General features: G+C 31.9%; 2 protein-coding genes across 2 annotated transcripts; one reads left to right on the top strand and one right to left on the bottom strand.

Annotated features, from left to right (window-relative positions):
* Positions 1-830: 830 nt before the first annotated feature.
* Positions 831-4,214, bottom strand: LOC105779187 (nuclear pore complex protein NUP1). The gene is given in 8 exon segments (XM_052629284.1): positions 831-3,052; positions 3,120-3,248; positions 3,339-3,431; positions 3,515-3,595; positions 3,597-3,845; positions 3,953-3,983; positions 3,985-4,151; positions 4,197-4,214. Coding segments are annotated over 8 exon segments (2,664 nt in total). The 3' UTR covers positions 831-1,156.
* A 2,890-nt stretch (positions 4,215-7,104) lies between these two features.
* On the top strand, positions 7,105-10,839 carry LOC105779186 (uncharacterized). Its single transcript, XM_012602938.2, has 2 exons — positions 7,105-7,375; positions 10,136-10,839. Exons 1-2 carry the CDS (start codon positions 7,240-7,242, stop codon positions 10,690-10,692), a joined length of 693 nt encoding a protein of 230 aa, XP_012458392.1. The 5' UTR covers positions 7,105-7,239; the 3' UTR covers positions 10,693-10,839.
* Positions 10,840-16,087: the final 5,248 nt, after the last annotated feature.

Below are 16,087 nucleotides of genomic sequence, written 5' to 3'. Positions count from 1 at the left end.
AGGACACCTTTTCTCAATCGGTGGCATTGCAATTAGATGCCAAAAGTCCCATTTAGTCTTTGGTGATAAACTACTGAATGGGAATGTAAGAACAGAGGGATTTCATGAGCAATAATACCCTTGGAGTGAATGGATAGTTAAGGATACAAAGACAATTAAAGCATCACTTACTAGTATTGTAAACACAAAGCAAATAGGATGAATTTTTAAGCTAAATCGAAATTTAATGAAGACTCCTTTGCTAGACGTGAAGCAAGAGTCGTATTGTGGGTGTCAATGGCTAGGAAAGCCATCTTTCCCACTTGTTGCACCGCAGTTACGGTAGTGGCGAGGGGAGAATATTTTGATGCCTTGGGTGGACTTGAGTGAGGGAGGAACCGAAATTGGGGACATCCAATGCCTTCATTCGTTCACAATTTGGAAAGGAGGATAAACTATGTGAACCTTATCTTACCAACTATGGTTCCTTGAATATTTTCCTTGCCCAATTGTGAACTTTTACCTAGAAGCACATCCACACAACATCTCCCTTAGTGATGCTCATTTTGATAGCTTCATTTTAAAGGCGAAACTCAGAATGCTTTTCCAGTATCTACTTGCAAAGCCATGGAACCACCTAGGATGAATGTCAAAGAGAAGAATGGTCCCAAAGGATTTTCTAATCGTCGCTGCCTGTTATAATTTATGATTGAATACTTGAGCTCAACAAACTATGATACTACAAACCCTTTAAAAGAAGAAAAAAAGAGATCATCCCTAAAATGAAATTCATAACCATTTCCATAGTCTTTGATTCTTTTTACCATCGATTTATGTTACATATAAGGGTACACAGAACAAGTCCAAAAGCACAATAGCTCAAACCAGAAAATTTATCAGCTAACTAATACTAGTAGTACAGTTCCAAATGTTGTCTCAATTTTTTACCAGGAAGAACATACAAAATTGCGACCAACTTCTGCCAGCATCCCATAGAAATCATGAAATAACAGCAACATTTTTAACAGCTCCTCACATTTGTGCCGGCATCAATGACATTCTGATGGCTACAACATACAGCAACAATCAGCAGCTCCTCTAATCTGCCAGAATAATTATTCAATCAATCACTTAAGTCTCTCGCATGAAAGAGTTGCCTCGAAGTAATTAAACCTTTTTACTTTTTCCGCTGTTTGCGGACCTTCACATATTTTCTGGCAGACTTGTCACCACCATTGGTGCCCAATGAGAAGCTCCCTCCACCACCAAATTCCAGACTACCAGAAGCCAGAAATGGAGATGGATTCTGTGGTGCGGCCATGCTTGGTCGGGTTCCAAATGGGACAGAACCTGCTGCTGGTGGGTTTGATGAACCAAAAACGAACCCAGAAGCGGGTGGTGAGATTGGCTGTTGACTAAATGTCACAACAGCCGGTGAAGCCTGAACTGTGTCCTCCACCATACTATCTTCCATTTGATCATTATTACTAGAGGGCGTCGACCCAAACACCAAGCCAGGACTCGTATTACCAAACACAGGCAGTGACGGAGTGGCAGCTGCAGCGGAAGTGAATGAAAATATGGAACTTGAAGAGGCACCGGTGGATGACCCAAAGATAGAAGATGCACCACTAGGAGCACTAACAGAAGTTGATGATCCAAAAGAAAATCCTGATGATGAACCAAATGTGGGTGTCTTGGGAGCTTGCCAAGTGGAACCAAACGCACCACCAGCAATGCCACTGCTAGAGCTCAGAGACTTGGTTTCTGAAAAGGAAGAACTTATTCCAAAACTTGAACCTGAACTAAAAGGTTTAGCTACAGATGCCGAAGACCCAAAAATCGAACTGCCAGAGGAAAAGGTTGCATTCCCAGTCAATCCAAAAGATGAAGATGATGCAAATGAGGAGAACTGAATGGGCGTGCTCTGAGTTGAGCTACCAATGCCAGTTCCTGCAGCAGATGCTTGGGTATTAACAGCATTGAAAGGATTTAAACCCTGAGATTGTGAAGCAGATGTGGATGTAGCTGGAGCACTGAATCCAAAGATGTTGCTTCCAGTGATCGTGACTGCAGCTTTAGCGGCAAAAATACTACTTCCTGTACCAGATTCTGGGAAAGACGTACCACCAAAAATACTACTAACTGTGCTTGTTGCTGATGTACCACCAGAGATGCCATTGCCAGTGCTTGTAGTTGCAGATGTATCACCAAATAAACCAGTGCCCGTGCTTGTAGTTGCAGATGTACAACCAAAGATACCATTGCCTGTGCTTGTACTTGCAGATGTACCACCGAAGATACCATTGCTTGTGCTTGTCACTGGGGAAAATGTGCTGCTGAAAAAGCCACTTCCAGAGTTCGTAATAGTGGAAGATATACCACTGGAACTGCTAGTTCCAGAGCTTGCGACTTCAGCTGTTGTACCAGCAGAGCTGCTTGCAGCACTTGTACCACCAAAAATACTACTTCCAGAGACAGTAAAAGCAGATGTACTACCAAAAGGAAAGATACCTACATTGCCAAGTTTTGTATCCTGTGTCTTAGATTCAGTTGCTTCCCCTGAAGTTGCTGATAATGTTGAAACTGAAGTTGATGGGTCCCCAGAGGATGAAAACTTGAAAACGGGTGGACCTGTAAAGGAAGGGATTGAAGCCTCCACAGAGAGGCTGCTGGTAAAGCTGTTGCTGGCATTTGCAGTTGCACTTGCAGAGGTGATGGTAGCAGCAGAAGAGTCATTTTTGGTGGCAGTTGCACTGGAGGAACTTTGACAATTACTCGGGACTAGAGAAGGCTCCAGAGAAGAGAACGAAAAAGGACTAGAAGCAGAAGACCCATTATAAAAGGTATAACCATCTGCTGACGCACCAAACTTGAACTTACTTCCAGCTGATATTGAAGTTGATACAGAAGAGGTGATTGCAGCTTCAGGTGTCCTACAGAAGATGCCATTCAGATTGCTCTCCTTATCAGTTTTATCTGACAAATAATTGGTTGTACCAGGAGCAGTAGTAGCACAGCTGAAAGAAAGAAAGAAAGAAAGGGGGAATGTTAGCAATATTGGCAGTTTTATCTGACAAATAATAAGGCAACAAAGCATTAAAGAAAGAAAGGGGGATTGTTAGCTATGTAATGGACACCCAACTGATCCAAAAGTGAAGCTTATGGATATCCCTCCTCAATCCAATATCATGCGCTTTAAAACCTATATCATGCTGATCAACTGGTCCTATATCATTGTCTAATACTGAACTCCTGCGCTTTAAAACCTGCTAAGAAAAGAAAATATCCACTGAATGATACTGTCTAGACAGAAAGAGGGCTCAAAGGGAGAAATACAAAGATCCTGAATAAGTAACCCTTGTGTAGAGCCCAGAAATTCTCTTTTGCTCCCAAGCACTCTCAGATGATGATGAAGATCCACCAAAAGCATCACTTGCAGTGCCAGAACTCTAAAAGAATTAGCCAAAAACTCGGATTAGACAAATGACAAACAAGCAATTAAAGAAGAGGAAAGATAGCAAAGCATAACAACCTTGAGGAGAGTTGATGAATTAACCCTGGAATAAGGTGTCCGTGCCATGCTGTATATTGCAGACCTGCCCCTTAATCTTGGGGGTCACAAAACTGTTTCCAAGATTACCAACAAGACCGGAAGATCTTGGTACAAGTGACATTGTGGAAGACATAGAAGGGAAATTTTTATTGCTTGGACAAGTTAAATCTCCCCTAGACACTTGATTTTGTAGTCCAGGCCTTGATACAGATTCTTTTGGCGTCCTACTACCCATGTAAGCTTTTGCAAGCTCAGCAGATGAAGCAACAACATCTTCAATGACCCGCAGAACCATAAAAGTGTTTGTCTTCTTTTTTCAATCTATGAAATTAAAATTATACAGACTAGTAAAAATCATTTGAAGATATGTTAGCCCAAAAGCAAATTGAAGGAAAGAAAGCTTTTCTTTGAGCTGACAACAGGTGTTGAAATAAGATGGTTCCCAGTCACTAACTGGGGTCTTTGGAAATTCTTCTTTCTTGTCATGAGATACCACTGAGATCAATTCAGGCCTCTTTTCTTCATTTCCACCAGGAATATCAGCACTTCTTGAGCATAGTAACCTCGTCAAATGATCAATGACCCGCAACACGTCACGTTTTATTTTTTGATTTTGCTGAGAATCTTAACAGATTTACAAAGTCAAAGTATTTTAGAGTACTTCAAGAGACTGAACCATGACAGGTTGAAAATTTTGAACTTGACTTGATGACTTATCACATAGTTTAGTTCAAGTGATAACATGCTACCCATCAATTACCTATATACCCCAAGTCATGAGACCATGCACAACATCTTCAGTTTGACATGGATTTCACTTGTTTAAGCACCCTAATGTGTTCTCACTTTATAAACTTATAACAACGGTTAGCAAAATTATTGAAAATAATATTGACGTGTTAACAATTTATTTTTGATTATTCTAAGATTATGAATTTTGTTCTAAAAAATTATCATTGAATCAGATTATGATAACATAATTGACAACAATTGTAACTATTCTATTCTTTATTTTATTGCAGTGAAGTTATAGGAAAAGTAATAAATAGGGAAAGAATTGTATGAAATAAGTATATTATCCCTTTTCAATAATTTAATGCTATATCGGCAATTTCATTTTGAATTTAAGATTTAATTTTTTTCAGTATATAAATATTAATGTGACATTGAACTATTGAAAATGGATACAGAGATGAGGTGGTGTCACTTTTATACAATCCTTTCTCATAAATAAGGTGGTGGTGTTGAGTTAAAGCAAAGGTGATTTTGTACTTGAAAAACGGACAGAATATGTAATATAATCAACCCCTTAATTAGTTGTTGCTTTTTGTTTTGTCGCAATTGAAAGAAAATAAAAAAAACTTTAATTGTGACTTATCAATTAGGTGAGGATTTTATATATTATAGTGTAAAATATGAAATAAAAATTATGTTACATTTTTTATGTGACTTCTCAATTTGATTTAATCCTTTAAAATTTATGAAGATGTATGCTATTAAAAAATTAAAATTTAATTTCGGCCCCCTAAAAAATAATGTTAGCTTCACCCCTGAATTCCACTATTGTAATCAAAGTCATATTATACAAAAGGTAAGTACCCAACATACCAATTTTTGACTCACTACCTTGAGAGCACAAGTTTTCAACATATCAAAATACATGAGAGTCATGCACATATGTTAAATCGCTTACTCAAGATTTAGGTAAGTTACACTGTGGACGTCACAAGTAAGTTAATTCATAAATGGTTTTAGGATTAATTCAACTTGGGTCTTGTCTAATGTGTTATCAGTCCAAGCAAACATATTTATATCTCTATTTCTAAGTCATTTAGCTCCGATAGCCAAGACAAGTTATCTCCCCAATTGAACTTATAAATAACATAATAGTCTTAACATGAATTATTTGCTTAATTTGACCCATGGACTATCGACCATTTAGATTACCTACTAAAATAAGTTACCTTTTGCATTACAATCAATTCATATAATACAACTTAATAATAGTTAAACTTAAAATAATCAATAAGTCAAATCTGCTTAACCATTTGCTTGACATACAAAAACATTAAGAACATTTTAGCATAAAGATAATAAATGACATTTGTATATTTTCTTGAATAATTAATTTGACCATTTTAATAATTTATCAAATATGATGGATTTATTAAACTAAGAACACACAAAACCTAATAGATAAAGATTCTTTGTTGCATTTATTTATAAATCTTCTTTTGTGAAGGTCAAGAATTTGGCGAACAAAACCATTAGCTTCTTACTACACACCGATTATTATTTATCCAACTCATATTAGGCACCTATAGGCCACCTATTATCTTGACGATGCCATATTGTTAGCTCAATTTTTTTCTTTAAGCAATATATTTAGGGGGTGTTTGGTTCACTCATAATGTTACATTTCAGAATGAGATTATGGTGTTTGGATTATCAATATTCCAAGCATCTTATAGTCTCGTATTCCGAGCAACACCACTCATTTGACTGACGTTCTAGTTTTGGGAGCAAATAGATGGACGCCAACTTCCAAGTACTAAATTGTGAACTTTTAAACATTCAGTGCTAAGTTGAAATTTTGATTACACTTTTGTCACTAACTAATTACTATCAAATGGACCCCCCCCCCCACCTCATGAAATCTACCATCTTGGAAGTCAGCTATGCAATGGATTCTAACGATCTGAGGTAAACTATCGCCAGCAATATAAGAATTATGATAACAAGCTTTAATCAATTTATGAAGAAAGTTTTCCCAGTTCTTTTTTCTACCTCACTCATTTAAGAGTTTAAAGGTAAAAGAAAGCAACCTGGTGGGTCGAAATGTAAGAGAAAGTTCAGTACAGGAACAAATTTCCTTTACCTTCTTTGAGAATGAAGACTATAAGAGAGTTTTATGCATTGTTGACATGAAATCGACAGTAGAAACAACTTTGAAGGGTAAAAAAATGGTTACTATCAAGAGGATTTACAGAATTTAGTAGCAAACTCAAAGAAATCATTTTGAAGTTCACTACATTTTAATCAGGAGGATTTGTCATAAGGGAGATGAAGGATCTACAAATTTTAATAAGGAGCTCAAATGTTAACTACATCTTAGTCAGGATTTACAGAATTTAATAGACATGTTATAAGGGAGGTTGCAAGGGTTAGACTTATCTCCTCAATCCTCCCCCATCATTTAATAAAATCTTCAATTTATATATATATATATATATATATATTTATAAATATAACTGTTGAATTTTTTTATTAAAACTTTTTTGTTTATAGAGAGAGAGAGAGAGAGAGAGAGAGAGAGAATGGATGAAACAAATAAAAATCATATAAATAGGTAATTGATCCCTTCTTCATGTATAAAAGCCAAGAAGAGGGTGTTTCCTCTTTAACAAGTTATACCTCCTCCATGACTAACCTATATATATATACATATAAAATAGGTAATTGATCCCTTCATGCATAAAAGCCAAAGAGAGGGTAGGGTGTTTCCTCTTTAACAAGTTATACCTCCTCCATGACTAACCTATATATATAAACGTTGGAAAAGCAGGAGAAGCAAAAAAGGAATTGCTTAATATAGTTAACAATCCAATTCCAAAATTCCAATTTCATACATATATATTAGATATAAATTTGATAGAGCAAATGAAACAAAAGAAGTGTATAGTTTTTGGCAGGATCGGTCCAGCATGATGAGCTCAACAACTAGTGGGGTTTCAGCGGCTGCCCTTCCTCAGCAGCTACCTTCTCAATCTCGTACTTTCAAACCCAAATCAGAATGGGTTCATGAAAATGAAGCTAAGGTCTTGTTTCTTTATCTTCCTGGTATTTCTTCTGCTGCTGCTTCTTTTCTAACATTTTCTCTTTATTTCCAAGCCTTCTTATTTTTCTAATTCATATTCCTTTTTTTTATTTTTTTAAAAGGCTTTATCTTATTTTTTAAAAAATATCAAATAATTTATTTAACATTTTTGCTTAAAACCGGTTGAATATTAACTCAATCGACATCGACATTATTGATAAAATATGTTTATCTTGTTTAAGGATTAAAGTTAATTCAATTGATAATATATTTAATCATTCCGTGACATATTTTTAGTAAAAAGAAGGAAAAGTTTTATTTATATTTCTAATTTTAAGTTTATATCTATACTAACTATTCTTTATTTTATGATTAACTATTGTAATCATATGTAATAAATAAAAATCTCTTCATATTATTACATTAGTAACCAAATTCATTATAGATTCTGATCATATGTGTTATTTTTGACACAATGCTTAAAACTACCCATACCCTCCTCAACCCATAAATAGGAAAATAATGCGCTTTAATGCACTCAAGCCCACGTCCTCTGCATTGACAACAATATCCATACCAATTGAACTAATACTTAATCAACATTTATATTTTTCAATTTAAATTTTTAAAATTAATTGGATTATCATATATATATATATATGTTTTTAAAGTTTTGGCATACTATATTGAATGATAAGTGGCATTTTAAATTATTAATACATAAATGATTTATTATAGGTATAATAATTCTAGCATTTAGACAAATTATCATTATGAGTAATTTATTAACATTTTAAATTGAAAAATGATAGTATAAAACAGATATATTTAATTTACTTTTTAATAATTTAATGTCATATCTGTAATTTCATCTTGAATTTTAGGATTTTCATTTGGATTTAGTTTTTTTCAGGATGAAAATGCTGATGTGGCATTAAACTATTGGAAAATTGATATAGATGATGTAACCTCATTGTTTTATACAATCATTTTCCAATGTGATTTATTATACATATAGTGAGGTTAATTTACATAAATAATATAAAAATTAATTTTTGAAATGGGTTGTCAGTGGGATTAATTACGAAAATGATATATTTTTTTGGTGGAGCCTTTCTCACAGTAATATTTTTTCTTAAATATTATTTTATTGGTGGCGCCTTTCTCATAGGCGCCACTGGTGACTCCTATCTAATAGGCGTCACTGGTCAAATAAAATAAAATAACATTATAAAATATGTACATTAATAAAAAATCACAAAGCACTAAACTAAACACTAACAATTTATACAACCTAATCATAAATTACTAACAAAATAACTATAAAATTATTTTTTTAACAAAATTACATTACTAAAAATCACAAAACTCTAAACTAAACACTAACAATTTATAAATTAATTATAAATTACTAACAAAATAACTATAACATTTAAAAAAAAGAATTTACATTACTAATAAATCAAAAACACAAAACACTAACAATTTATATAATCTAATCATAAGTTACTAACAAAATAACTATAAAATTATTTTTTTAAAATTACATTACTAAAAAATCACAAAACTCTAAACTAAACACTAACAATTTTTTAGTAATGTAAATTCTTTTTAAAAATGTTATAGTTATTTGTTAGTAATTTATGATTAGTTTATAAATTGTTAGTGTTTAGTTTAGGTTTTGTGATTTTTTAGTAATGTAATTTTAAAAAATATTTTATAGTTATTTAATTAGTAATTTATGATTAGGTTATATAAATTGTTAGTGTTAAGTTTAGAGTCGTTTATTGATTTTTTATTAATGTAATTTTTTTTATAATGTAATTTTATTTTTATTTGACCAGTGGTTCCTATCAGACAGGAGTCACCAGTAGCGCCTATTAGAAAGGCGTCACCAATAAAAAAATATTTTAAAAAATAAAAAAATTATTATAAAAAAGTGGTGGCGCCTATGAGAAAGACTCCACCCAAAAAACATACAATTTTTGTAATTAATCCCACTGACAACCCATTTCAGAAATTAATTTTTTTATATTATTTATGTAAATTAACCATATAGTGAAGATTATTTTGCTAGCATTTTGACAAATTAATTTCCTATTTTGTTAAACATATTACAATTAATTATTATTGAACTAAGTTTTAAATGAATTAAAATTAAAGTAAACTATCAAAATAGTCACTTTTATCTACCTCAAGTTACATTTTAGTTACTTATGTTTAAAATATTACATTTCCATCACTTGCGTTAACGTATTGTAACATTTTAGTCACTAAGCCGTTAATTATCGTTAACGGTGTAACAATAAGTTAACGTAGCATGTTAAATCATCATTTCAAACAAAAATTTTAGGTTAAATTATACAGTTGGTCCCTATATTTTTTTCGTTTGGAGCTAAAATTTAACCTAAAAATTTCTTTTGAAATGATGATTTAACGTGTCATGTCAGTTTAAAGCTACACTGTTAACGACAATTAACGCTCAGTGACTAAAATGTTACAAAACAATAACGTAAGTGACTAAAGCGTAACATTTCAAACATAAGTGACTAATATGTAACCCGAGACAAATAAAAATGACTATTTTGGTAATTTATCCTTAAAATTAATAATAATAATAATAATAACAAGTAGCATTAGTAGTCATCTAATTTATTTGAAATTTGAATTAATTTTATAAATTCACTCATAATTTTGTTTCATAATATTAAAATTTAGTTTTAAACTAAAGATTGAGTAATGAATAATGATGTGACTATGCATTAAAATTAATGGTGAAGCAGGGTTTACAATGGAGCAATTAACAATAAGCCCGGAGTACTCAAAACAACGGGTAAAGGTTGAAGGAAAGCGTCGGCTTCCCAACAACAGATTGCTCCCTGTAAACGAAACATTCAACATTCCCGATGATTGCGACTTGTCTAACATGCTCAAAGAATTTGAGAAAGGCACTCTCTCCCTTAAATTCCCCAAGGTTTTATCACAGCAACATAAACAGACAGGGGTTAATGCCAAAAGTGATGAAGGGGAAAAGAAAGATCAAACTGATGATGCCAACAAGAAAGCAGCAGATGAAAGCAATGAGAATGGCAAGGAATATTCGTCCACGCCATCCATGCCCCAAAACAATCTGGAAAAGAAAGATCAGACTGATGATGCCAACAAGAGAGCAGCAGATGAAAGCAATGAGAATGGCAAGGAATATTCGTCCACGCCATCCATGCCCCAAAACAATCTGCAACCTTCCTCTCCGGATGTGAATTTGATGGTGAATGTGGGCGCAGCAGTGCTGATTATTATGGCACTAGGAGCTTCTCTCTTTTATACCATTTCTCATTAACTAGGCACCTCTTAGTTCATCTCTTTCAACAAATTGTACTTAGTTTTATTGTTTAACAATTTAAATATATAAATATTTATAACTCGTTAAATTAATTTTATATCAAACTCATCATTATATCGAAAAAATACTTATTACTCCGATAAGTAAATCCAATAAACTATTTTTCTTATTCAATTGTTTACGATTCCAAGACAATATTCAGATTAAACACAATATGTCAAGAGATTAGACATCGATTAGACATATATAATTAGGGTTAAAATAAAATGTAATGAAGTTCGACTCTTAATCTATTAATTACATTGTTATTTACTTAGAGAGTTAATCTGACAAAAATATCATGATTGAACTCCACATTATATACTACTAAAACTATTTATCTCCAGCTTTAGATCAATCACCTTGTAGTATGTGTGTTATCCTCATAGGATATCCGACATCACTTAAGGCTAAATTTGTTCACCTCATTTGATTATTTTTATCTCATGGTCATCATAGTATCTTTTGCAATGAAAACGAGCATTACTCGTATTGATAATGATAAAATCATTTGTCTAAGAAAAATGACCTATGATCATGTTCCATTTCATAATTCATACGACACTGTTGAGAGGATAACATTTACTATTTTTATCAAGCTATAATTCCACTATTGTCAGCGAAGTCATATTATACATAAGCTATGTACCCATCATACCAATTTTCGACCCACTACTTTGAGAGCACAAGTTTTCAACATATCAAAGTACATGAGAGGTAATTCATTTACTCAAGATTTAGGTATGTTACACTATGAACGTTACGAGTGAGTTAATTCATAAATGGTTGTAGGATTCATTCAACTTGGGTCCTGTCTAATGTGTTATCAGTCCAGACAAACACATTTATATCTCTATTTATAGGAGTCATCCAACTCCAATAGACAAGACAATGTATCTGCCCAATTGAACTTATAGATGACATAATAGTCCTAACATGAATCATTTGCTCAGTTTGACCCATGGACTATCGACCCTTTAAATTACCTACTAATATAAGTTGTCTTTTGCATTACAACCAATTCATCTAATGCAACTTAATATTAGTTAAACTTTAAATAATCAATAAGTTATAATTTGCTTGACATACAAAACCATTAAAAACATTTTAGATTAAAGATAATAAATGACATTTGTAAATTTTCATGAATAAATAGTTTGCCCATTTTAATAATTTATCAAATATGATGAATTTATTAAACTAAGCACAAAAAACCTAACAGATAAGGATCCTTCGTTTGCGTTAATTTATAAGTCTTATTTTGTAACGATCAAGAATTTGGCGAACAAAATCCTTAGGTTGTTACTACACACCAATTATTATTTATCCAACTCTTCTTAGGCACCTATAGGCCACCTATTATCTTGACAAGGCCATCTTGTTAGCTCAATTTTTTTTTCTCTAAGCAGTATACCTAAGAGGGTGTTTGGTTCGCCCATAGTGTCGCATATCGGAATGAGATTAAGGTGTTTGGATTGTTAACATTTCGGGCATCTCATAATCTCATATTACGGAGTGCTAAGATGTCGTAATATAGAGTGTAATATTATTATGACCCATTTTACGACCAATTCCCTAAGTTATCTTAGATTACGGGCATAATATTAAATTTTGGACCAATTTACTCATTGTTTTTATTGTTTTAATCAATTTAGGATTTTTTAATAAAATTTAAAACTAATTAAAAACAAAAAATATCTTTTTAATAGTGAAACTGTAAATGTCATGCATTATAATTACAATTATTATATTATATTTAATAATTTATTTATTAATATATTAATTATGATTATATTTATAATTATGGTTAGTGTTGCAATCACTTTTCATGAATTATTATAATTACGATTTATAAACTTATTTCAACATCGTATATTTACTTATTAATATAGAATTTATAATAAAAAGTAAAAATTGTAATAATTTATGCTAAATTGAGACTAAAAATATTAAAGGAATTAAACTTGTTTAAAAAACAAATTTTATGAAAAAATAATTGAGTAAAATATGCTTCTAAGTAATGTTAGATTAAATCATCAAACACTTGAATCTTATATTCCAACCAAATGAACCGAAGAAGGGAATTTTACATTACACCCATAATATTACATTCTTGTAATCCTATTACAGAATGTAATCTAAAATTTGGCAAACCAAACACATCCTAAATGTTATTCAAAATAAATAACTCCTTAATTTTCATAGGGCTATTTTTACAATAATAAAGTAATTGTGCCGACACATTAAGATCTTCTCCCTCAAAAGTTTTTTTTTGACAACATTTGGTGAAAGGAAGGATCCACTTTGCAGGGAAGGTGAACATGTCCTCCGAATTATTTTTTATATAGATGAACTAGTATTTATTCAAATGGCATATGTAACTTACTAACATATCATTAAATTTATTTATTATATAATAAGGTATGCAATCATTTTAATCATAATATTGCTATAAGTGGCTCATGTAACCTACTAACAAATCATTAAATTTCTTTATATTCCACAAAAAAAAAATGAGGCAAGTAGTGAAGAAACATCTGAGTGGCACTTGGTAGTGCCTACAATCGTCCATCCCTGCGACAGTGTAGGATAACTTATCATATATGGTGTTGGCAATTTATTGAAATAAAATATTTTGGCTAGTAATTATGTTGATATTTTGAATATATGAAAGCCTAACTATGGAAACCAATTTGTTGCCTAGTGAAGATTGGATTGGATTAGATTGAACAATTACAACCCTTGGATTATGGAAAATCATTTATCGAGTTGTTGTTTACCTTGAGAACTAAATCTCAATCAAATTGTGTTTTATTGGACTTTATTAGCATATTACTTTTGCTACTTTGTAATTGCTAATTTTAAGAGGTTACTTTGCATACCTTCATTTTCAAAATTGTTAAAGATCTTAAATGTTACCATTAATGAAATTTGGAGTTTTTTTTGCAATTATGTTAGTGGTTAAGCTTGGAGATGAAATAGGGACTAAATTGTAGACATGAAATTTCTGTAATTATTGAATTTATAGGGCTATACAGGATGAAATTGAAATTGAAATGAAAAATGGGGCTTAAATGTGAAAATCATGTTAGTTTTGATTTTAGGGACTAAATTGAATAAAATATAAAAATTTAGAGAACTTATGTAAAATGAAATTAAGTTTTCATATGCCTTGAATTTGATGTTATAAGGTAATTGGCTCGATAATTGGTAATGAATTATTATAGATCTAGGATTTAAATAAATTAGAAGTTAATCAAGAAATAGGAGAAATTGCAGATTAGTCTCGACACTTTGTAGTTATCATTTTCTAGGTAAGATCATATGGAACTTTTTTTATTTATTCTTGATTTGTGTGATTGTATTTATTAATTGTATATAAATGTAATTTCAATAACTTATGGCATAAATATGACTATAATAGAAAATGTGAGATTTGTGAAAAATACAGATAGATATACAATGTTGATTGAATGTAAAATTTACTACACGAGTATATGATATATACATGGTCATGCTATATTTTTAAAAGGTGTATATATATTATTTTGACATCAAGTGGACTAAATTGATGATATGTGATTATATTTTGAATTGTTGTTGGAACTGTACAAAATTTAAGAAATGGAATAAATTGTAATAAATGATATTGATGTGTAAATCGTGCCCGAATGAATGATAGGATAGGATACAAATGGCATGCCAATAAGGTTATTCGTGCGTTGTACAGGATTTGTATGAGATGTGATATAGATGTATGAGAAATCCACTGATGGTGCCAGAATCCTACATTTGTTGCGGATTATTGAGTTTATCTCTAAGGAGATTTAGGTGTGTTCTGAAGGGATGTATAGCCTACGAGCTTGACACTTAGTGCCCAAGTGTGTTTTTAGAGGGATGTATAACCTACAGGCTTGGCACTCAGTGCCCAGGTGTGTATATGGATAGTATAGCTCGTTTGAGCAATCAGGTATGTTTTGGGTGGTTACCCGTGTATCCATATATGTTCATTATATTTCATTGAGCTAAATGGTTAAAGTTAAAAGAAACTGATTGTTTGATATTGTGCATTGTGATTGGAATTGGTTATTTGAAATTGGAATGTTGGAAATGTTGTTTCTGCTCAAAGGTTTCGATGGAAGATTATTGATTTGGATTGAATTGTATAAATTGAAAGTGTTAAATGACTGAAATGATGATACTAAAATGATGATATGTGTTCCGAATGGATATGTTATATGATGATTGAATAATGTTACTTAAGTATATAAATATTTGACGATACTGATTAAATGACATTAAATTGAGTTGAATGACATTGTATAAATTGAATTGCTTTGAGACTTACTTTTGATGTTCTCTCCATTGTTGTGAATTGTGGTAACAGGAAAATGCTTAGTTAATTACTTTGTTTGTAATATGAGAATTAATGTAAGTTACATTGTTTTGAACCTATGAACTTACTAAGCATATTTAATGCTTACTCTATTTCATTTTTTGTTTTCTGTAGTTGGCACTTTGCGGAATGTGTCTATCGAATCATCTCCAAGGCTCACACTATCCAACTTCAGTCTCGATAGATTTTTAATCTGTTCCAGGTCCGATTATGTGGCATGTGTATAGGTTTTGAAGTGAAAATGTGTTTTTTTTTTTTGAATGGCGATGATATGGTCAATATAATATGCCTATTTTGGATTTATACATGATATGTATTTAGAGCTTGAATTGTATATGTTAAGTAATTACGGTATTCATATGTTTGAACTAAGAGTGTGATTGGTTTTGGGATGTTTTATTATGATGTTTGAAGTATGCTTGTCAACATTGTGATATGTTATATTTGAAAATCTCTAATGATTAATTTGAAGGGGAAAAAAGTTGGATCAATGTGATAGAAATGGTATAGATTTGTATCAAATTAGTTGAATGGTTTGCTATTCTTATAACATTATTGTGAAATGGTGCCAATGAGACATATTGGCTAGGTGATTAGGAATTTGATATACGTCATGTTTTGGTTAAGTTTGAAATGTTAAGATGATGGAAGTGCCTTGTTTGAGAAGTTGATGAATACTTAATTTGTTAAGGTTGACCATGTGATCATTTCATGTGGTTTGGTTGAATGGTCTTGCAGTTGGCTAAATGCATGTATGGATATAAGTATTAGTTGGTTTTGTATAGGTTTGAATGGCCAAATATGCACCATTTGAGTCATTGGTTTGTCTTGAAATGAATTGGGTAGTTAAATGGCATATTTTATACCACACAGGCTGGCACATAATTGTGTGTTACACACGAACTGGTGACACGACCACGTAACCACTGTAATGTAAGAGTCATTCAAGTTACACGG

The sequence above is a fragment of the Gossypium raimondii genome, chromosome 4, assembly GCF_025698545.1.
Source record: "Gossypium raimondii isolate GPD5lz chromosome 4, ASM2569854v1, whole genome shotgun sequence".
Classification (NCBI taxonomy): domain Eukaryota; kingdom Viridiplantae; phylum Streptophyta; class Magnoliopsida; order Malvales; family Malvaceae; genus Gossypium; species Gossypium raimondii.
The sequence above is the reverse complement of the archived record's forward strand: the minus strand, read 5'-3'. Positions and strand labels throughout refer to the sequence as shown.

What these genes read in the sequence shown, in the direction of transcription:
- LOC105779186 (XM_012602938.2), top strand. Translation starts at nt 7,240, where the DNA reads ATGATGAGCTCAACAACTAGTGGGGTTTCAGCGGCTGCCCTTCCTCAG. An exon ending in CTTGTTTCTTTATCTTCCTG is followed by an intron (nt 7,376 to 10,135) that starts GTATTTCTTCTG and finishes ATGGTGAAGCAG; the next exon opens with GGTTTACAATGGAGCAATTA.